Source organism: Hylobates moloch, unplaced genomic scaffold, assembly GCF_009828535.3.
Source record: "Hylobates moloch isolate HMO894 unplaced genomic scaffold, HMol_V3 SCAFFOLD_27, whole genome shotgun sequence".
Taxonomy (NCBI): Eukaryota; Metazoa; Chordata; class Mammalia; order Primates; family Hylobatidae; genus Hylobates; species Hylobates moloch.
This window is the reverse complement of record NW_026652302.1, coordinates 3,338,136-3,361,709: the sequence shown is the minus strand read 5'-3', so window position 1 is coordinate 3,361,709 and position 23,574 is coordinate 3,338,136. Positions and strand designations below refer to the sequence as shown.

Genomic DNA, 23,574 nt, shown 5'->3' with positions numbered 1-23,574 from the left:
TTTCACCATGTTGGCCAGGCTGGTTTCGAACTCCCAACCTCAGGTTATCCACCTGCCTCGGACTCCCAAAGTGCACGGTTTACAGGTGTGAGCCACTGTGCCCAGCCAACCAGTCAAATTTTAAAGTGTGAGCCACTGTGCCCAGCCAACCAGTCAAATTTTAAAGTCCAGATATTTCTATCTGCACATGACTAACAAGTGTGATGCAGAAAGTAGCAATACGACTTTAGTTTATACATATGAGACTAAGGCTTATGTCAGGCATAAAGATATATTTTGTTTAGAAAGTGATCCAATGTGGCAAAGAAATGTAGGATAGTTTATGTTTACATGTTACAATTAATAAATTAATTCAAATATACAAAGTCTGGAGCACTGACTGGGAAACAGTGAAGAGGAAAAACGTCAGACTTTGCTTTTAAAAACGTATTTGTGTTATATTTTTCGTCATCATCTAAGTGAAGAAGTTCCAAAGATACAAACTTTTAACAGGAAAACCTTCCACCTTCTACTTGTGGTAAATTATTACCTACCTCCTCTCAGCAGTTTTCAGCATCGCCTGCATTCTTTCTTCTATTGTTGCTTTAATTAAGAATCTGTGTACAATAGTAGGTCTAAAAGGTACAGAAGAATTTAAAGCTTAAAAACATAGTAAAACAAATCAGTACAAACCGACTTCACATTTTATATGCTATATTCATCAGTCAGTTGGTGCCCACTTGTGGCAGGTGCTGGGAGGGGTTCAGCAGCGAATAAAATGAACTATTTAATCTCCATGAGCTGACATTCTAATGAGAGACAGTCAATAAACACATAAAGGAGTAAGACAGTTTCAGGTAAATATAATGCCGGGAGGAGGCTGACATGCAAACTGAAACAACAGTGATGGGAATGAGGCCAGTAGGCAAAGGAGTAGTAGGAAGAACATCCAAACAGAAGAAACAGCACATACATGCACAGTCCCCGGGAAGGGAATATGCCTGGAACATGCCTAACATGTTCAAGAGGCCAAAAGAAGGCTAGCATGGCAGAAGCATCCTGTAAGCGAGGGAGAGAGGTGAAAATAAGGGTGGAGAGGTGTGCAGGGGCCAGGTCACACAGGGCCTTCCAGGATGTGACCAAGCATTTGAATTTTATCGTGGTTATAATGGGAAGCCCTTGGTGGGTTTGTATGCATGATTTGATGTATACCTGACTGTACTTTAGAAATCTCTTTGGCAACCGTGTGGAGGATGTACTTCTTGTTCAGCAAGAAGAGCATCAGAGAAGCCAGTTAAGAAGTTCTGTAGTCATCTGGGTAAGTAAAAGTGGATGCACTATGGTTGTGTCAGTGGAGATAGCAGTCAAGTAGATTTGGAATATCTTTTGGAGGTAGAGCTAACAAAACTCAAAAGATGACTGGCATGTGCGACGTGAAAAGAAAAATACAGAAGAGTCCTAGATTTCTGATCTGGGCAGGAACAGATGACAGTGCCACATTATAAGATGGGGAAAGCTCAGGGTGGGAGTGAGAGCGCAGAAGCAACACAGTTTTGTTTTGTCCATGTGAAACCTATCAGATACCTATTAGGTATCCAAGGTGAGTGCAGAGATATGTGTGCAGAGCTAGAACTGGATATATGCACCTGGGACAGGAACTATATGGGCATGTCTGGGCTGGGGGATATATACCTGAGAGTCATCAACCTGTAAAAGCTATCTAAAGCCCTAAGACTGGAAAAATTCACTGAAGGGGTGTAGACAAAGAACCCTCAGACCACTGGCAAGAAGTAGGTCACTAAAAATGTTATAAGCCTCACTTCAGTGATATGGTGGGGAGAAAAATCAACCAGACAGGTTGACAGAGAATGGGGGATAAAAAAGTAGAGATGGAGGTAGGATGTATCAGTGTTTTTTTCTTTCTAAAGATGGATAATATTAAGACATATTTATGGGGTAATATATGACAGATTGAGTATCCCTAATCCAAAAACCCAAAATCCAAAACTTTTTGAGTGCCAATGTGACAAGTGGAGAATTCAACACCTGACTTCACGTGATGAGTCACAGTCAAAACACATTAAAAACTTGGTTTTGTGCACAAAATTATTTAAAATATTATATAAAATCACCTTCAGGCTATCAGTAGAAGTTGTATATGAAACATAAATAAATTTCATGTTTAGACTGGGGTTTCATTCCTAAGATATCTCACTATGTATATGCAAATATTCTAAAATCTGAAAAAATCCTAAAGGCAAAACACTTGAAGCATTTCAGTTAAGGGATGCTCAACCTGTACAAGGGAAATGTACACCTGTCCTTGAAAAATGAGAAGGAATGGAGTCCAGGAAAAATGAATGGATGGCTTTTGAAAGAAAAGGGACACTTCTGCTGTAATAAAAGGGAAGGCACATGAGGTACTTTCCTGCTTATTACTGGATGACATATCCATGCTCCTGCCTACTACCAACCCCTTCCTCCACTTCAGTGTTCAATCCCATATCCTCTTGCCTACTCAAGGGCATTGTCCAGCATTCTCCTTGTTCTCCTCCTTCACTAGTTTTTGTTGTCTCTAATGAATCATTCTCTTACTAATTCTCCCATTTGAAAGGGAAAACAAAAACCTCTCTCGATCTCATTCTCTTCCTTTTCTCTGCAACGAAACTCCTCAAAATACTAGCCTTACCAGCCACACAGAAGCAGCAGTGCACTGTGGTTAAAGCTTGTACTGTGAAGGCAGAATGGCTGTGCTTGAAATCTGCCACCGCTTCTACTAGTTGTCTGACCATGGGCAAGTTACCTAACCTCTCTTTGTTATACAAATATTTGTTAAATAAGAAATACACAAAATCCCATTTTCTCCACAACTAAAGTCAGCCTGTCACCTCTACCACTTAAACTGGTTTTGATCTCCATGTTGCTAAATCTAATGATCAATTCTCAATCCTTATCTTCCTTGACATTTTTCATAGCACTTGAAACAGGTGACCATAACCTCTTCTTTGAGGTACATTTTTTACTTGGTTCCTAGGACACCCCTGTCTTCTGGTTTCTTCCTAACTCACTGCTTGATCTTTATCTGTTACCTTTGCTGAACAGTTGAACTTTGGTGCCCTGGAGTTCAGTCCATGGTCCTCTATCTAAACTCTATCTCTATCTAAACTCACCCCTAGGTAATCTCATTCAGTCTCGTGACTTAATGGACTTGTACATCTAGTTACAGAATAGAAATCTCCATTAGGATGTCTGTTCTTCTCTTACCAAATCTGCTCTACCCTGTAGACTTCTCCAGCTCAGCTGAAGGTTACTTCATCCTTCTAGTTGTCCAAGCCAAAACCCACGGTGTTATCCTTGACCCTCTCACACCCCATGTCTAGTCTGTCCAAAAGTACTATCAGTTTTATCTTCAAAATATATCCAGAACCTGACCACTCCTCACCATGTGCACTGCTACTGCCATGGTCAGGTCACCTTCAGCTCTCACCAGGATGATTGCAATAGCTTCCAAGACTCTCCCTGCTTCTACTCTCCCTTGCTCCCCTTCACTCCCACCCCATCACAGCACTCAGAATGATTCTTTTAATACTTTAGTGAGATATGCCAAGCCTCTGTTCAAAGCCTTCCAATGGCTCCCGATTTCACACAGGGCAAAAGCACCGTCCTCACAGTGGCTTCCTGGGCCCAATGTAATCCCTCTCCCCACTGAGCCAACTCACTTCAACTCCTGCTTCTCTCCCTTTTAGCAACTGTAGCTCCTTGCTATTCTTCTAACATACTATACTCCTGACTTGGGGCCTTCGCACCGAAAGCTCTGTTTACTTGAACATTCTTTCACAAGATAGCTGCATGACTAACTTTCCCATTTTCCCATTTCTTTCAAGTCTTTGCTTAGACCTTCTCAATAAGACCTTGCAAGCCTTCCTGCCCAAACACTGCACTCTTACTTCCTCACCCTGCTCTACTTTTCCAGTTCCTAACATAGTCTAGATTGTACTTACGTTTATTGTTTACCACCTTTCTGTCTACCAACCCCGTTACAGCTAGAATTGCACTCCATGAGGACATCTCATGTTCCTAGAACAGGGCCTGGCACACAGAAGATACTCAATAAAAATCTACCAAGAAGTATGTGAGTACTGATGCAGGCAGACTGTTCAAGTTGATGATGGAAAGATGAGGTACTTCTAATCTGATTGTATATGTTTCCCCTGTATGAGGCAAGATCGCCATGGGGAGTAGGAAGACAGACTTAAGACAGACTCCTCAGAAAGCAGAAAAAAACATACTGACTTGGGAGGCACAGTAAGATTGTTGGGTAATGCTGAATGGCCTTTTGGACTTGTGGTTTTAAATATGAGACTAGTCCAGCCTATGCTTTAAAAGAACATTGGTAGGACAAAAAATCAATATTTAAAAACACAGAAGAAAACCAACAAAAAACAAGTAAGACATGACTGCATTTTAAATGCCACTTGGTGGTATGTTAGAACAAGCCCGCATTTATTAGTTACTTTGCCCTATTTGTTAAGAGGTTTAATAAACATGTCTCTTTCCTGTTTACAAGTAAGCCCTTTATTTTCTCTCCCCGCTACTTCTTATGGGGCAGTCTCCATTTCTGAGTATGACAGAGAAGACTTCATCTCCTGCCAATGATCTCTTTCTCATACTTTATACTGCAACAATTCCAAACTCCTTACAGTCCCTAGAAATGTCATGTCATTTCCCACCATTGTATTTTTGCATATATAACTCTCTTTGGCTGTGTGAATACCCTTTTCCAGCCAACTTTGAAATAATTATTCCTTCAAGACTCAACATCATAAAGTCTTTCCTGGCTCTGTAGGGCCCAAGTGATCATTACCTTCTTTCGTTAACACAGTCCTTTTATTATTATACTTTTGCACATTCTACCCCAACACTTTAAGTCATGCTTCCTGTACTACACAGTGACCTCCTTGGGGAAATAAATTCTGTATCATTCAATTTGAATCTTCAGTATTTAGAATAATGCCTGACATACAGTAGGTGCTCAATAATTATTGATTTAATAAGTGCTTATTATGGATGTGTGTTTTTCTTCTTTTTTAAACATCAAAGACTTCTAACATCCAGAAGGTAATACAGTTAGCAGGCCTTATCAAACTGTCTATTCTCATATATGAATAAGGGTAATACATGCCATATAATAATATTCACTATTAGGTTTGCTTTGGGCCTTAAACTGAATCTAATGATCTCTTGGAGCTGACCTAGGGGGTGTCTTTTCCTAAGGTTAAGAATTTTAAAAGGAGCCATTTATTTTCAGTCATGTACAAGGTATGTCTTCTTTTAAACATGGGACTACTTTAGACAATCAAAACTCCATTCTCCTCAAAGGCATGATGGATGCCTTCAACTTTGTAGCTGTCGTAAGTATTTCTAACAAGCTTTTTTTTGGAGAAAGTGATAAGGTTTTTGTGGGAGGGAAGAAAAAAATTGGGGACAATTTGGGGGTTTGCTTCTTGGAGACAAGGGAGGGTTGGAAATCTCATGCCTTTTAATTAAATAATTAAAAAGTTATAAATAAGTTATAAAATAATTAAATAACTAAAAAATGTAGTATCTAAGGAAATAATTAAAAACAAGTAGGCTATGATGAACATAAATGAAGAGTTTAAATACTGATTTGGTTTCTCAGAAAACTGAAGCAAATGTGACTGATTCTAATTTTAGTCCTTACTTTGTCTGTCCAATTCGGTGCACCCTCCCTATGGCCTGAAGCTCATGGGCAGGGTTCAATATGGGCTCCACCAAGAGAACATGAGTTGCTTCAATGATAGTTAATCCATTAGAACCTGTGTGCAGGGGCAGCAGCAAAATATTGATTTGGGGATCACGTTTAAATGCTGAAAGGTTCTCCTAAAAAAGAAAGGTACATTTTAATTTTAGCTGGATCAGTTAAAATAAGAGCAGTATGTAATAGCTCAATTTAAAGATGTCTAATGCTATCTATTACTATTGTGAAAGGTAATAGCTAAGAAACTTAAATGCAAAATTACCAACTTTAGAAAATGTAAACTTGTCGCTTGATTTTAATTATGAAGAAAAGTATCATATAAGCTCCCTTGTTCTTCATAATATCCAGAGGAATCACAAGACAGATGCATGTGATGCATGCAAATTAAACTACATGAGGTTAGAAGAAAAGGAGAGAAAGAGAAAGAATGTGCTAGAGTGAGTGTGAGATAAGAGACATGAATCTGCTAAATTTTCATTTGGTCTCTGTGTGTGCCCGAGGTCATACGCCTGTCACTGTGCGCTGAGAATGATGTAAGGATAATTGTGACCACATGCAGTTCTGCCTGACAGTGACTTTAGAACCTAATCCTTGGGGTGTGAGGCCCCTGTCCATTCAAAAGGTGTATCATAGGCAATCTTTTCCTGTACTAAAAAAAAAAAGAACCTCAAGTTGGGAGATCTTTAAAAAACCAATGGTCTTGTTATATACTGAAAATACCCAGAGTCTCTGCTTTTAGATGTTCACTTTATAATTAATCAAGAACTCAGACCCTGTTTATGTGGCTTATATGGCACGAGACAATAAATGTAAGTAGGCTAGTTAACAGCAGTATAAATTTGCAACTGTAACTACTACAAAAACCAGGAGTAAAATCTTAACATACCTGAAATGTCTTAACACGACTGATTTGTGCAAATTCCATGTTGTTGTCAGTGAGAGCTTTTGAAATAATATCTAATACATCTTGCCACTAGAACACATAAACAATAAGAAAACCAATATTTATATGTAGCCTTTATCTAAGGGTATCTGAAAAGGAAATAAATCAAAACGACTTTTACACTGGAGTTAAGCAAATAAAACCAAAACCAAAACCCTCAAATGTAGTACCATCAATATTATTTAGCTCTGTCTGAAACAGTGATTTTGTTTTTTGTTTTTTGTTTTTTTTGCATCAAATGCTAGTTTTGAAAATGGAATTAAGATAAACAAACAGTAGAAAATACATAATGGAGTGCATACCGGAATATAGTTACTTAGTTTTCTAAAATGAAAACTAGGGGTTTTACTCAACACTTTATTCAGTAGATTTTCTTTTTTTAACCCAGATTCTTGTGAAATGAGACTTTCAAGGTCAGAAATTCCAATTTTAAAAATATTAAACTAAGAAAATCCTTAAATGAAACTAATAAAAAATCATGAAATGTAGCTATACAAATTGCCTTGTGAAGCATCATCACATTTCTCTAAAAATAATTCTATCATATGGATTTGGGAAAAAAAATCTAAGAGTAAACATTAAAAATTAGTTCTCAGCTGTAACTGATTAGAAAGGGAAAATCAGTTCAAGTTAATATTGAAGATGAAAATGTTGATTATACCGTTGAGAAAACGAGTGCTTTGGCCCCTGGATCTCTAAGCTGTATTTTCATCAGAGTTCTGACCACAGCTTCCACTTTTGTAGAATGGCTGCCCTTTGAACACACACAAAAAATACACATTACTACTAAATAAAATCTAGTTAAGAACAGAAAAGAAAAGCAATATAAAGTACTTTTTATCAAAACTATAAATGCATCAAAACAAATTATCAGGTGCATATGTGTTTACTCTTTTTCATTTTGTGTTTGCTGAAATTTTCTTTAGCCTTGAAATGTAGAAGTCATTAAATTTACACCCAGACATTTGAATGTAAAAGCATGCCAGAAAGTCATTAAGTGCTATGACCCTGAACATAAGATCTTTCAGTTAAGTAGTCAGGTTTTATAGTTACAAAATTTTGTTACATTAGATTAGCAGAAATGATATTTTAAAACACTCTTCATTTATTCTCTCTTTCTTCAGATATTATGTCATTAGAAATGTTAAGAATACTATGAATCAAAACTCCCAATGTAAGCAAACAGTGAAGGATCCAACCAATGGAGAATGTTTTCTTGCAAGGGTATTACCAAAAACAACGACAGAGGTACAAATGATGCTCACTTAGAATGAGGCAGATTCATACAAAGCTAGACACTTAAAACTGTGTGTTTTTTTCTTTTTGCATCTTCCATAACCATTTCTATCAGATGAGGATGAAAGTGAAAAAATGATTTTTAAAATGGAGAAATAAGAAAATGAGGAAAATAGTGCAAGTATTTCTGTAGCCCTCAATGAGAAAGTTTTCCTTCTGGAGTGCTGTTGGAGATGGTATGACAGAGAAATTAAGGTTATGGGATTTTGAATGAGACAAATTTAAGTTCAACTCACAGTTCTACAACTCACTAGTTATAGTTTCTAATCCTTTGTTTCCTCATCTGTCAAATAGGGCTGAATGATAATAATATCTCTTTCCAAAGGTGGCTGTGATGATTAAATGAGGAAATGTATACAAAGTATTTAGCCTAACATCTGGTAAGGAGTAAACACTCAAGAACTTATTATCTTTCTGAGATATTAAATATGAGCACTATAATGACCTAGATTATATCACAAGGGGGGGCAGATTTAACCAAAAAGAAGGAAAAATATTTCCACAGCAGCATAAACCCTCTCCCTCAATCCTCTCAAGACACATTTACATGAAGAAACATTCAAAGGTAAAAATGTAAACAAAACAAGAAAGAAAGCTGTACTAATTTTAAGCCAGCAAGATAGAATAATGGAAAAAGTTTTAAAATCCTCATGCTAAAATCATGATTCTACACTTATTTTCTCTGGATATGTAGACTTTCAAGTATACTTGCAAGATTAGAAATGTACTACAAAGAACCTATTTCAGTCTAATAATTATCTCAAACAGGAGCGAAGAGAAAATAGGAAATTAGTGTAAAGGTGATCATTTCAGAATTTAGACAAAAACATCCATGTTCCTTGCAAGGTCTTACTTTTAAAACGATCTCAAGTGAAATACCAGGAAAACTATGAATCCTTCCACCGATTAATTTGTTTCTTACTAAAAGTTCAAAAAAAAAGTAGAATAAATTTTTTATAATCAACATTTCTAGTACTGTAGTGCCAACTCTATGTAGGAAAAGAACAGAGCATTTGCTTTTATCAAAGACTGGCCAGTTCAGTGGTAGCGCTCAATGATCCCTTCCAAACGCTACAGTTCTGAACCATTCCGTCCCAGTCTAGTTACTTCCTACTTTCCTAGCAGAATATGTTAGGCTACAAAACAAGTCTGAAAACAAAATCAAGACTGAAATTACATCAAGTATCTTCTCTGACAATGGAATGAAACTAGAAACCCATAATAGGAGGAATTTTGGAAAATTAACAAAAATATAGAAATTAAATAACATGCTCTTGAACATTTATTGGGTCAATGAAGCAATTAAAAGGAAAAATTAAAAATCTCTTGAGACAAATGAAAATGGAAATACAACATAACAAAAGGTATGAGAATTCAGCAAAAGCAGTTCTAATAATGAAGCTTATAGAAATAAACAACTACATAAAAAAAGAGAAATGTTCCAAATAAACAACTAATGTTGCACCACAAGGAACTGGAAAAAGAAGAGCAAAGTAAGCCAAAAGTCAGCAGAAGGAAGGATATAATAAAAATCAGAGCAGGAATAAATGAAATAGAGATCAGAAAAAAAAAATACAGAAAAGACTAATGAAATTCTTAGTTTGTTATTTGAAAACATGAACACAATGGACAACCCTTTAGGTAGACTAAGAAAAAATAAGAGTGAAATTAAAAAAATTATAAATGAAAGAAGAGACATTAAAACTGATGCCACAGAAATACAGAGAATCATAAGAGACTTAAGAACAACTATACACCAAGAAATCAGAAAATCTAGAAGAAATGGATAAATTCCCAGAAACATACAATCTACCAAGACTGAATCACAAAGAAACAGAAAATCTGAACAGATCAGTATGTAGTAAGGAGATTGAGTCAGTAATAAAAAGTCTCCCGTCAAAGAAAATAGGAACTAGTGGTTTCACTGGTAAAGTTAAACAATCATTTAAAGAAGAACTAATACCAATCTTTCTTGAACTTTTGTAAAAAACTGAAGAGAAAATATTCTTAATTCATTTTACAAGACCAGAAGTACTCTGATATCAAAGTCAGACAAGAACACTATAAGAAAAGAAAATTACAGGCCAGTGTCTCTGATGAAAACATGCAAAAATCCTCAACAAAATACTAGGAAGCCAAATTCCACAACACATTAAAAGGGATCACTCACCATGATCAACAGGGATTTACCTCTGGCATGCAAGGATGGTTTAACGTATGCAAACCAATAAATGTGATACACCACAGAATAAAGGAAAAAAAATGATCATCTCAATATATGCAGAAAAAATATCTGATAAAATTCAACATACTTTAATAAACTCTCAACAACTTAGGTATAGAAGGAATGTACCTCAACACAGTAAAGGCCATAAATGACAAGCCTAGCAGCTAGCATCATACTCGATGGTGAAAAGCTGAAAGCTTTTCCTTTAAGATCAGCAAAACACAAATGCCCACTCTTGCCACTGCTATTCAACATAGTACTGGAAGTCTTAGCTAGAGCAATTAGGCAAGGAAAAGAAATAAAAGGCATTCAAATTGCAAAGGAGGAAGTTAAAGTGTTTGCAGATGACATGATCTTATATATACAAAATCCTAAAGATTCCACCAAAAATCTGTTAAAAGAAATGAATTTAGTGAAGTTTCAGGATACAAACGAAATGCAAAAATCAATAGCATTTCTATACCTAACAATCAATTATCCAAAAAGGACATCAAGAAAACATATTTTATAATGTCATAAAAAATGCTTAGGAGTAAATTTAATCAAGGTGAGAGATCTGTACACTGAAAACTATGAAACATTAATAAAAAAATTAAAGAGAACACAAATGGAAAGACATATGTTCATGAACTGAATAGTTACATAAATATTAACTAACACAATCTATAGATTCAATGCAATCCCTATTAAAATTCTGATGACATTTTTCACAGAAATAGTGCTATGATTTGAGTTTGTCCTCAGCAATACTCATGCTGAAATTTGATACCCAGCATGGAGGTTTTGGGAGGTGGGTCCTAGTAGCAGGTGTTTTGAGTCATGGGGGTGATCCTTCATGAATGACTTGGTGCCATTCTCTTGGTAGTGAGTAAATTCTCTCTTGTGCAAGATGAATTGGCTCCTGTGAGGGCAGGCTGTTATAACGTCTTCCTCCTTTTTGTTGCTCTCTCTTTGTACCTGTCTACTACCCCTATGACCTCCGCCATGTTATCATGCAACAAGGAAGCCCTCACCAGAAGGGCCATCTCCTTGAACTTCCCTGCCTAAAGAAAAAGGAATTAAATAATCCTCTTTTCTTTTTCTTTTTGAGACAGGGTCTTGTGCTGTTGCCCTGGTTGGAGTGCAGTGGTGTAATTACAGCTCACTGCAGCCCTGAACTCCTGGGCACAAGTGATCCTCTCACCTTAGTCTCCCGAGTAGCTGGGACTACAGGTGTGCACGACCACACCTGGCTACTTTTAATTTGTTTTTTGGTAAAGAGAGAGTCTTATTATGTTGCCCAGGCTGGTCTTGAACTCCGGGCCTCGAGTGATCCTCCTGCCTTGGCCTCCCAAGGCACTGAAATTATAGGCTTGAGTCACTGCATCTGGCCATAACTCCTTTTATTTATAAATTACCCAGTCTCAAATATTCTGTTATGGCAACATAAAACAGACAAAGAAAAATAGAAAAAACAATTCTAAAACTCATATGGAACCACAAAAGACCTTGGATAACCAAAGCAATCTTGAGCAAGAAGCTAGAGATATCACACTCCCTGATTCTAAAACACATTATAAAACTACAGTAATAAAAGTAGTATGCTACTGAAATAAAAACAGACATACAGACCAATGGAACAGGAGAGAAAGCCCAGAAATAAACCCACACATACACAGTCAACCAATCTTTAACAAAGATAAGAAGATCACACAATGGGGAAAAAACAGTCTCTTCAATAAACTGTGCTGAAAGAACTAGTTATCCACATGCAAAAGAATAAAACTGGACCCTTATCTCACCGCATATACAAAAATCATCTCAAAATGGATTAAAGACTTAAATATAAGACCCAAAACTACAAAGTACTTGACAATGATCTTGGTAAAGACTTTTTGGATATGACCCAAAAAATATGGGCAAGAAAAGCAAAAAGATAAATAGGATTGCATTAAAGTAACAAGCTTCTGCACAGCAAAGGAAATAATCAACAAAGACAATCTACAGCAAAGGAGAAAATATCTGCATACCACACATGTGATAAGGAGTTATTATCCAAAATATACCAGAACTCAAACAACTCAACAGCAAGAAAACAACCTGAGTAAAAAGTGGGCAAAGGACCTGAAAAGATATTACTCAAAAGAAGACATACAAATAGGTAACAGGTATAGGAAAAGGTGCTCAACGACCCTAATCATCAGGGAAATACAAATTAAAACCACACTGAGATACACCACCTCATTCCTGTTAGAATGACTATTATAAAAAAGACAAGAGATAAGTATTGGTGAGAAGGTGGAGGAAAAGGAAACCCTTGTACACTATTGGTGGGAATACAAATTAGTAGAGCCATTTTGGAAAATAGTAAAGAGGTTTCTCAATACATTAAAAATAGAACTACCACACAATCCAGCAGTTCTATTTCTGGGTATATATCCAGGGGAAATTAAATCAGCATGTGGAAGAGGTATCTGCAATCTCAAGTTAATTTCAGCATTATTCACAGTAGCCAAGACATGGAATCAATTTAAGTGTCCATCCACTGATGAATAAATTTTAAAACAGGTTATATGTACACCATGGACTATGTTTTTACCTGACAGTAAATCAATCCTGTCAGGTGAGATAACATCTATGTATCTGAAAGACGCTATGCTAACCTGAAATAAGCCAGGCACAGAAAAGACAGATACTGCATGATCTCACTTATATGTGACATCTAAAAACATTTAACTCACAGAAGCAGAAAGCAGAATGGTGGTTACCAGAGGCTGGAGTTTGTGGGGGAAGGGAGTGGGTTAAATGGTACAAAGTTTTAGTTAGAAGGAACAGATCTAAAGATCTATTATACAGCATGGTGACTACAGTACATAATAATGTATTGTATACTGTTGTCCCTCGGTATCCATGGGGAGTTCTAGAATCCCCATTGGATATCAAGATCTGCAGATGCTAAGTGCCTTACATAAAATGATAGTATTTACATATAGCCTACACACATCCTTCTGTATGCTTTAAAATCATCTCTGTATTACTTATAATACTTAATACAATATAAATCTTATGTAAATTATTATAGTGTCTTAAAAAATTTTTTTTAAATATGTTGTATTGTGATTTTTTATTGTTGCTGGGTTTTTCTTGAGTATTTTTTATCCGTGGTTAACTGAATCTGCTGATGCAGAATCTGCAAATGTGGGGGGCCAACTATACTTGAAAACTGCTAAGAAGGCAGATTTTAAATGTTCTTATCACAAAAATTGGTTAAGTATGTGAAGTGATGGATATGTTAATTAGCTTGATTCAATCCTTCCATAATATCTACATATATTAAAACATCATGTTGTATACTACCATAAATATATACAATATTTCATTTGACAGTTAACAAAGAACCATATGAGGAACTGGATATACAAAGATGAAAAAATACACTCCCTTGTCTCCAAATACATAACACTCTAATGCGTGTTACAGAATATGGAGAAAAACATAAAAGGATGGTTTATCTGCTGGTTTGGCAATTGAAATGAATGTTTTATACTGCCTTAATGAGCACTACATACATTCTACTGCTCTTTTTCATGTTTCTTCTATCTTAAATATGTAAATAAACTTGGGTTCAAATCTGCCAGCTTCTGAGAAGACTATTCAATGTGGTTACTGCTATAGAAAGCAAATATTCACATTGTTAAAAAGAGATAAGATTAAAACAGGAAAAAGGGAATGGGTTACATATAGGCAAGGCTGCTTGCAAAAAAGCAAAAAAGTAACAAAAGGAAATGTGGATACCAATCTATTCCTGTGTAAGTTGTTAACACAGTATGAACATTCTCAAGACGGGTAAACTGGTAGCCTCAGGCAAACTCATTATTTAGCTACAGCAGTAAACAGATGCAAAGTTAAGCTGGAATGTTACGCATTAGGGAAGAGTGTACATGGGAACAGAAATCCCATAAAACTGCTAGATAATCTCTTACTATATCAGGTTGATAAAGTTGTACTTAACTACAAGCACCTCTGTCCTCTTCTGACATTACTGTCCCTTTCCTTACTCCCATCCTTTCTCCTTAGTCTCTTCAGCACACACACACACCCTAATCCTAACCTTGTGCTTAATGCTTGGTTTTCCTTCATGTTTCTGAAACATTAGTGACCAAGGTCCAGTTTTGGAGTAACGACACAGCTTCTGTCCTTTACCCTCACTGACTATATCTTTGTCATTCTTCTCTCCAAGGCACTAATTCTCTCTAAGGTCAACTAGAGAACTCGGATGGGAGACATACAAAGTGTTCCCAGTCAGGGCAAGGCTGTTATCTCTCCTGGTTTTCTACTCAAGGCACAAAGTCAGCAGCCAGGAGAAGTAAAATATTTAAAAATAAAGAAGTGAAGTAAAGTGAAGTCTTTCACTTTCTGGAAAATAAAGGACAAAGTTAAAAGCTCTAGAATTTGGGGCAGGAAGTCAACACACTGAAAAAATAGTAGAGACCCATTAGCACCAAAGGCCAATAAAGTATATTTCTAACGAAGTTTGGCCTGGAAGTCACTTAGTAACACAACTCAAGATCAGAAATGTCATGTGGCTTCTTATCTGCTCTAACAGGTGCCACTAACTTATTGTTATCACAGAGTTAAATCTGATTGGAATAAGGTGTTCTATAGTTGCAGCCTCCTGTTGTAAAATGTGGAGAACCTAAACTTTGAATTACAAGTTGTTAAATGTGTTAAAATGACAGAAAATTCAGTTTTGTTTCTTTGCCATATATTCGTAGACTGAAAAAAATTCTTCTAATAAAGCAACCAAGTAGCATCTGATCTAGATTTTAATCCTCTCCCCTCCAGAATGAGATGACATATCTTACCAATGTAATTTCAGAGGGAGGAAGTGCTTTTCATGCACTGAAGACTTATCATTGGGGAAAAAAGAGGGCGCAATATTAATGGTAAAAATCTGAGTATTGGTGTAGAAAGATACACTGTAGCTTGGCTTTAGACTATTCAGTTGTTTACACAGACTATTCAATTGTTATCCATCCATGCATTCAAATACTTACTGAGTGCCTATTACATGCCAGGTATTGTTCCAAATGCCTCATACAAAATAGTGAATAAAACAACATCCCTACCTCATGAACAAGTCCTCTACCTTTTAATGGAGTTTACACTCAACAAATGATTTTTTCATAAAGATAAGTTTTAGTTTATATCTTAGAAGTCACTACTCTGTGTTCAATTTATTGCAAGCTATGGCTAACTTTAACATGAGGCTAACAGTTCAGAATTACAAGTATTAACTTGGCCAGTGAACAGAAATAGAAATGGTATTTTTTTTTGCAATTATATTTAGTCATGACATATTTTAACAAAAAATATACAACTGCATTCCAAATTTACCAGTTAATGTTCATGTTATATAAAACTTATATAAGAATATTTAGATAAATATATTTAAATATAATCACTTCTGGATTATACTTACCAAATTATTTTATTCCTATTTCAAACTCAGAATTTCATAATCAGTTTTTTCTACTCAGATGTTTATTTTAATTATATTTTAAAAGTGTAAGACAGATGTCACAAATGATCTTTAAATTAATTGAACAAAAATTCAAATAAAAAAAACAATAGAATTCCACATGTAGAATTCTACACACAGTATGGCTAGGCTTCTTCTTGAGTTGGAATGTAGAAATACAGAGTTTTTTTTCTCTACAAAAAGGCTGTATAAGATATCTCTATTATTAAGAGATTTGCTTGCTAAAAACGCAGATTTCTGGACCACATCCCAGGTCTAATGAGTCAAAGTTTATGGAGGTAGAGGCCGAACAAAAATATTTATTTTAAAAAGCAGGCCAGTTGATGGTCAGATACTTAAAAGTTTGACCAAAAAAGCAATTGTGTAGCATGTGGTGGGTGGGAAGGGTACTGTATTGCTGTCACTGTATCTATGTAGTGGCTGTATCTATTTTCTCCCGGACAGAAATTTCTTATTATCTAAGACTCTTGTTCAGTATAGGGTCAGGGTTTCCACTGGTAAAACGCTTTGTATAAAACCTAGCCAAATGTAAGACACAGGGAACAAGACATGTGGGCCATATGTTCTGCCAGGAGGCCTACTTCACCATCCAAAATGCCTGGCAGTTGTCAGAACTTGCAAGGGGAATTTTGTTTACTTTGTGAGATGCCCAGTAGGTTCCAAAGGTCATTTAGGAATACTGTCACACTGTTGCTAGGGAAGAAATGGTTTTCAACTTAAGTGCATCCACCAAACAGGACATTTGTGATCCCAGTATTCATTTCGTATCTATGGTCAATCAACAGCATTCCTTACATTGTAAAATCTCTTATTTCCAAGAAATACTACTTAAAAATGTCTACTACTAATAAATAATAGTTTTATGTTTTCCAAATATTTTTTATCCACAAAAAAGCTATATGATTAAGCATTATGTATGATATATGGTTTGCTATGTCTGAGAATCTTGACATAAATACAGTGAAATAACCATTTCAGAAATAAATTTTATATTTCAGATAATATAAACACTTCAATTAAATAAAAAATTGTCAGTATTGTTTGTTAAAGATCAGGGATTTGATAATCAACAGTAATATAAAGAAAAAAACTAGGTTTAGAAATAACTGGAACTAGTAGTTCTAAAATTTGAAAATAATGCCTTAATTATTTACACAGAGCCATCTTTATTTACATACAAATCCAAAATAGGCAATATGATCATTTATGTGGAAGTTTCAAAGAGTCACAAGAGAGGAGTGAAGTCTCAGAATACAATAAGCTGATGTTTCAAGGAGGAAGTGACAGACAGCAGGGCAGAAGTGTGACAGAAGTCAGAAGAAGAGACAGGAAGCACAAGGCAAATGTGGCAGACACAAATGGTAACAGAAAAAGCAGTGAAGAGCCAACCTAAACGTGGCATGAAGCAATGTGAGGACGTCGAGGAGGGATAAAATTTGCCCACACAATGGTACAATATTCAGTCTTATGTTTAAGAAAAGGAAATGTAATTACATGTGCATCTATGATAAAAAGGGAAATTAGTAAATTCTATAATCTTAATTTTTTTTTAAAGATGCTTCAGTTAATTCACGTGTTCATCAATACCCATGAAAGACAGTGAGAAAGGAGAGCACAATAAACAGTACTTATACACTGATATCCCTGCTCCAACAGCACAGCACATGTAACTGTGCCAATCTCTATCTTGGGTGTCTAGGAAAGCTGCCATAAAAAGAACAGGTGTTTGGATTTGATGGGCTCAATGACTCAGTTTCGTAGAGGCTGTGCTGTTTACCGGTAGCTAGAGCAATCACTTCCTTAACCTCTCTGCACAAAACCTGACACAGCAGTTCTTTCTTATGCCAGTTCCTTGTACTGTGATGCATGCTGTCACCTAACGGTGAGCCACCTCTTCTTAGCCACAAAGGCCATCTGTGGCCCTTGAGATGCTGTGGCCAGAGGAAGAGAAAGAAGAGAAAAAAGGAAGGGCTAAGAAAGACTATCTTTATGGGAAGGAAAGGAGAAACTATAAGAGTGGGAAGAAATTGGGGAGAGAGGGACTGGGAAGCAGCATAGCTCCTAAGTACTGCAGGCAGGATAAAGAATAACTGTTAAATGCCTCAGGGCTGCACTGTAAGTCACCTACCTCTTCATTCAATAACTTTTTGGCATTTGCTTTAAAAATACAGTCCTCCCTCGGTGTCTGTGAGGGACTGACTGCTTCCAAAACCCTTGTGGATACCAAAATCCCAGGATGCTCAAGGCACTTATATAAAATGTCATATTTGCATATAACATACACACATCCTCCTATATACTTTAAATCATCTCTAGATTACCTCATATAATCCTACACATCATTTCATTTGCGTGGATTCAATGTAAACTCAGCATGCTGCAAATTCAAGTTCTGCTCTTTAGAACTTCATGGAATTTTTCTTGTTCCAAATATTTTTGATCTATGGTTGGCTATATCCACAGATACACAGGGCTGACTGTAAAATGTATTCAGGGGATTCACAGATAGGGAACAGGACTAGATGATCCTTAGGTCATGATGCTCTCATCACGTATCCTTGCCTGTTCTGTTATTCCCATACTGTCCTGCACTTCCTTCCTGCTTGTTTACCCTCTAATTTTTCTCCTTTCACTCCTCGATCTTTCACTGGCGCCCCCTGGAACTTGTATTTTATGAAACAAATTGTTTCATATTTTCTACCTCTTGTAGAAATACTGCTCTTCACTTCCCTGCTCTAATTAGAACGTGGCTATCCTCTAAGCATACTGGTCTCTCAGCAGCCCTTTTGAGTGAAGGATGAGTGTTGCATTTGAGTGCTGGTCCACAAATGCAGGTTTCACAGCATTAGTTCTCATTTGTGTAACGACTTCCATTTTTTGAGCCTCCTGAAGCCCAGTTTTCCCAACTCTACCCTTTGCTATAATTTACTGAACTCTACCCTACATTCACTAAAGAACTTTGGTGCCTAATTTACTCTATACCTCAACTCTAGATACTACATACTGTCTGCCTGGACAGCTCATCCAAAATTCAGGTCTCATTGTTTCATCTTCTAGCCTCTTTTCTTCTCTACCTCACTTGAGTCACCTACTTCTACAGTCACATCTGGCAGACCTGTCCTCTTTGGAATGACTATGATCTCCCATTCTCAGATAAGAACACCTATGCTTCTATCTTTTGTGCTCAATAGCCCAATTTATACCTGTTATTTGACTTCAATGAAAACTCTACTTTTTATACATCAACATTCTCCTTCTTTTCAAGAAACTTGTATTACAAATTATCCTTTCTCTTACATCTTCAGTCTATCCTTTTTTCACTGGAGACTAAACATGCTCAAGAATCTTTTGTCTTAAACAAAACAACAAAAAAGTGATGTCTTTCTGTTTTCATATCTTCTGGTTACAATTCTGATTCTATCTCACAGTTAAATTTATGAAACAGTTGGGCATTTTTTCTACTTGTTGACTTCCTGCTCATCCCTCAATCCCCCCCAATCTGCTTTCTGCCTCTACATTTGTATTAAAAGAGCTCCTTCTAAAGTCATCAGTGACCTCATTAGACAAATTAGTCTACATTGTAGTTGATCCACCTTCAGCACTACTGCCTCTTCACCGAAGCAGAGCATCCCTGTGGTCTTTGTTGCCAGCGTACCCCCCTGGATTGCCTGTCCCTAGTTGCTCCTTTTCATTTTCCAGCCCTCCCAACTTGATTCAATCTTTTAAAGTTATGGACTTCATAGGACTCAATCTGAAGCAAACTTTTCTATTAGTGACTGAATTTTGTATCTCTAGCTCCACATATCAATACTTTTCTGGATAGTTCTACTTGGATGTCTTAGGCACCTTAAATATAGTATGTCTAAATGTATTCCTCTTCCAAATACCTCGTATCATTAGCTATACCATTACCCACCTGCTTACTCACATCAGAAACCAGGGGTTATCTATGAAATTTCCTTCACTAATGCTGCCAACATTCTCTAACTTTACTCTAAACATCTCTAAAATATACCCACTTCTCTCCATTTCTACTGCCATCAGCCAAATCAAAGCCACCATTACTCCTGTTGTAGCCTCCTAAACTGCTCTCTCCAAATTTCTTCTGCTCTATTCTGTTCCTCATCATCTGTTCTCCACACAAATCTTTTTGAAATCCAAATGTGATCATGAAAAATCCCTGCTTATAATATTTAATGGCTTTCTCCTTAAATAAATAAAATTCTCAAATCTTCAGGTGGCCCTTCAACATCTGGTCCCCCAGTTAGGTCTCCAGGCTCATTCAACTGCATTCTCCTTCTTGCTTTCTACACTTCAGCCACTCAGATCCATTTGAGTCCTTGTCTTAGGCTTTTCCATGCACTGCTGTCTTCTGGTTTTCTTTTTCTCTGTCTAGGAGCCAACCTATTCTCTCCTCAGGTTGACTAATCCATCATTCATCCTTTAGATACCTGCTTGTCATTCCCTCAGAGACTTCAGGTTTTTCTTTTCCTTTAAAAAAAAAAAAAAAAAACAAAAAAGGGATACATGTACAGAATATGCAGGTTTGTTACACAGGTATCCATGTGCCATGGTGGTTTGCTGCACCTATTTATCTGCCCTCTTAGTTCCCTCTCCTCACTCCCCTGCCCCAACAAGCCCTGGTGTGTGTTGTTCTCCTCTTTGTGTCCATGTGTTCTCAGTGTTCAACTCCCACTTATGAGTGAGAACATGTGGTGTTTGGTTTTTTGTTCCTGTGTTAGTTTGCTGAGGATGATGGCTTTCAGCTTCATCCATGTCCCTGCAAAGGACATGATCTCATTCCTTTTTATGGCTGCATAGTATTACATGGTGCATATGTACTACATTTTCTTTATCTAGTCTATCATTGATGGGCATTTGGATTGGTTCCATGTATTTGTTATTGTAAATAGTGCTGCAATAAACATTTGTGTGTATATGTCTTTATAGCAGAATGATTTATATTCCTTTGGGTATACATGCAGTAAAGGGATTGCTAGGTCATATGGGATTTCTGGTTCTAGATTCTTGAGGAATTGCCATACTGTCTTCCACAATGGTCGAACTAATTTATATTCCCACCAACAGTGTAAAAACGTTCCTATTTCTTCACAGGCTTGCCAGCATCTATTATTTCTTGACTTTTTAATAATCGCCATTCTGACTGGTGTGAGATGGTATCTCATTGTGGTTCTGATTTGCATTTCTCCGATGATCAGTGATGTTGAACTTTTTTTCATGTTTGTTGGCCATGTAAATATCTTCTTTTGAGAAGTGTCTGTTCATATCCTTTGCCCAATTTTTGATGGGGTTGATTTTTTCTTATAAATATGTTCACATTCCTTGTAAATTCTGGATATTAGACCTGTCAGATGGGTTGATTGCAAAAATTTTCTCCCGTTCTGTAGGTTGCCTGTTTACTGATGATAAGTTCTTTTGCTCTGCAGAAGCTCTTTAGTTTAATTAGATTCCCTTTGTCAATTCTGGCTTTTGTTGCAGTTGTTTTTGGTGTCTTTGTCACGAAGTCTTTGTCCATGCCTATGTCCTGAATGGTACTGCCTAGGTTTTCTTCTCGGATTTTTGTGGTTTTGGGTTTTACATTTAAGTCTTTAATCTATCTTGAGTTAATTTTTTTGTAAGGTGTAAGGAAGGGGTCCAGTTTCAGTTTTCTGCATATGGCTAGCCAGTTTTCCCAGCCCCATTTACCCAACAGGATCCTTTCCCCATTGCTTGTTTTTGTCGGGTCTGTCAAAGATCAGTTGTAGATGTGTGCTATTATTTCTGAGGTCTCTGTTTTGCTCCATTGGCCTGTATGTCTGTTTTGGTACCATTCTGTTTTGGTTACTGTAGCCTTGTAGTATAGTTTGAAATCAGGTAGCATGATGCCTCCAGCTTTGTTCTTTTGTAGTGCTTATCACAATTATAACACATTAATTATTTGTTAACATCTGTGCTTCTTGCCCCAACTCAAAACTCCTTCACCAATCTCCACAAGAGTAGTAACCATATCTGTTTTATTTATGTGTATGCTGTGTCTATGAGGCCTAGCACACCGCCTGTGTGCTAGTACGTGTCCAATATATACATGTGGAATGAATGGATGAATGCTTATTCTAACTGTGGAATGCTGTTTATCCCAACAGATTAAAGAGCAATATGACTGATATTTTCAGGTTTTACTCAAATAACAGTGAAAAAAGAGCAATTAAAAGTTTTTTAATGCAGCTACAGTTTTCTTGGGAGAAGGGTACCATAATAACTGCTTAACTACTGGTAGTGAATTTCAACTTGCAGCTGATTCTACTTAAAAAACACATTACTTAAAAGTGAGGAGTATCAAAAACTCAGAAGGAATAAAGAATACTTCATCTTGCTTAAGAGTCAACCCCATCATTCTCTAAGCCTCATTCTCTAACTATTCCTTAAAGCCCATATTTGCTACTAAATTTAGATACTGATGTGTCCTTTGTTCAAGTTTGGTTAGAAAAAAAAATATTAAAAAAGCATAGTTAAGGAAAAGAAAGAAGAAAATAGTCTTGGCTTTTTATTAAATAACGCTTAAAAGCAGTAAATCCAATTACAGATCCAGTCTGGATATCACATTATAGTAATTTTCTTAAAATTCTGAAGCATGGAAAAAAATTAGGAAAATAAAGCCAAAATTTGGCTTTATCCTAGAATATCAATCCATGCTGTTTAAAAAGCACATTACCTCTTTCTTGTAGCTGTCTTCATTAGCCAATTTATTTTATCCTTCTGTTTAGTTAGACACATCCTTTTTTCCTTACATTCGGGGATGAGTAAAAGAAAGAGGAAAACTCTTTCTTTAAATAAATCTCTAATGTAACCAGACCTCTATCTACTTGTGGTGGATAGAAATATTATAAAGGATGATAGGAAACTGTAATTTTAAGATGTTACATTTTAGCCACAGTGTACATGACTATCGCTAACCATGTTTGAATAAGTGTTCTGTGTTCCTCCCACAATTAAAAATTAGATGGTTAAGCTGAGGCTTTCAGGCAGTGTATCTACGGACAACAGTGGCATCTCCCTATTCACGGTCAAGCTTGTTCTGATGTTCATGCTTTCTTAATCAGATACTGCTTCCTATATTATATTGCCTTACCTATGCTTCTATGTGTTCCTGACCTACTTTACCTTCACAGGGATGTCCTCCTCCTGGTTTGCTTTCTCTGAGGTAAAGACATACGAGATTTCTTTGTGAGATGTGGTCTGGCGGCAGATTGCACACTTAATGGAGCTTCTGTGAGATCCCACGCTGTATTGTTCAATAATTATAGAAATGCATTCATTACAGAAACAGTGACCACAGGTCAGTACCGCCCACTAAAAAGAAAACAGAACAAGCCTTAGTGCTATCAGAGATGCCTTACAATTTATAAGTATATTAAAAAGAGAAGAGATTCACAAATTTTTCTTCCTAAAGATTTCATGATATTAATATTCTTTGTCATAAAGCCAAGTTGTGCCTTCAAATTAATTTTTTATTCCAAAGTAAGCTTTCATAATCTTTAGTTCTGTTTATTCTAAAAGTGAGCCTGATAGTCAGTCATCATTACTTTGTAGAAAGGTGGTGTTCTCATTTCTGTATTTGGGAAGAATGTAAATTAGTCCTTCAGCACTCTAACAACAGATGTAACAGAGGGACTCAGAATATTAATTTGGAGATAATATCATACTCGATATGTTCCATTTAATTTAAAAAATAGATTTATATTTTCACACATTAAAGCACTTATATAGAAAATAATATGGGATAGTTAGTATCTCAAATTTATTTTGAAAGTGGTTCTGGTTATTTAAAA

General features: G+C 36.4%; 1 protein-coding gene across 9 annotated transcripts in view; it reads right to left on the bottom strand.

Moving 5' to 3' along the window:
* The window catches only part of LOC116463089 (E3 ubiquitin-protein ligase SHPRH), an 89,740-nt gene that overhangs the window by 12,556 nt on the left and 53,610 nt on the right, over positions 1-23,574 (bottom strand). For 6 of the 9 annotated variants that reach the window (XM_032146051.2, XM_032146052.2, XM_032146048.2 and 3 more), the window contains exons 25-29: positions 22,907-23,095; positions 7,363-7,455; positions 6,645-6,731; positions 5,702-5,880; positions 534-614 (exon numbers count right to left, since the gene is read on the bottom strand). In XM_032146051.2, the coding sequence (XP_032001942.1) occupies positions 534-614; positions 5,702-5,880; positions 6,645-6,731; positions 7,363-7,455; positions 22,907-23,095 (629 nt within the window). The remainder of the gene's footprint in view (positions 1-533; positions 615-5,701; positions 5,881-6,644; positions 6,732-7,362; positions 7,456-22,906; positions 23,096-23,574) is intronic. The other 3 variants (XR_004246553.2, XR_004246554.2, XR_004246552.2) reach the window with 1 other exon arrangement.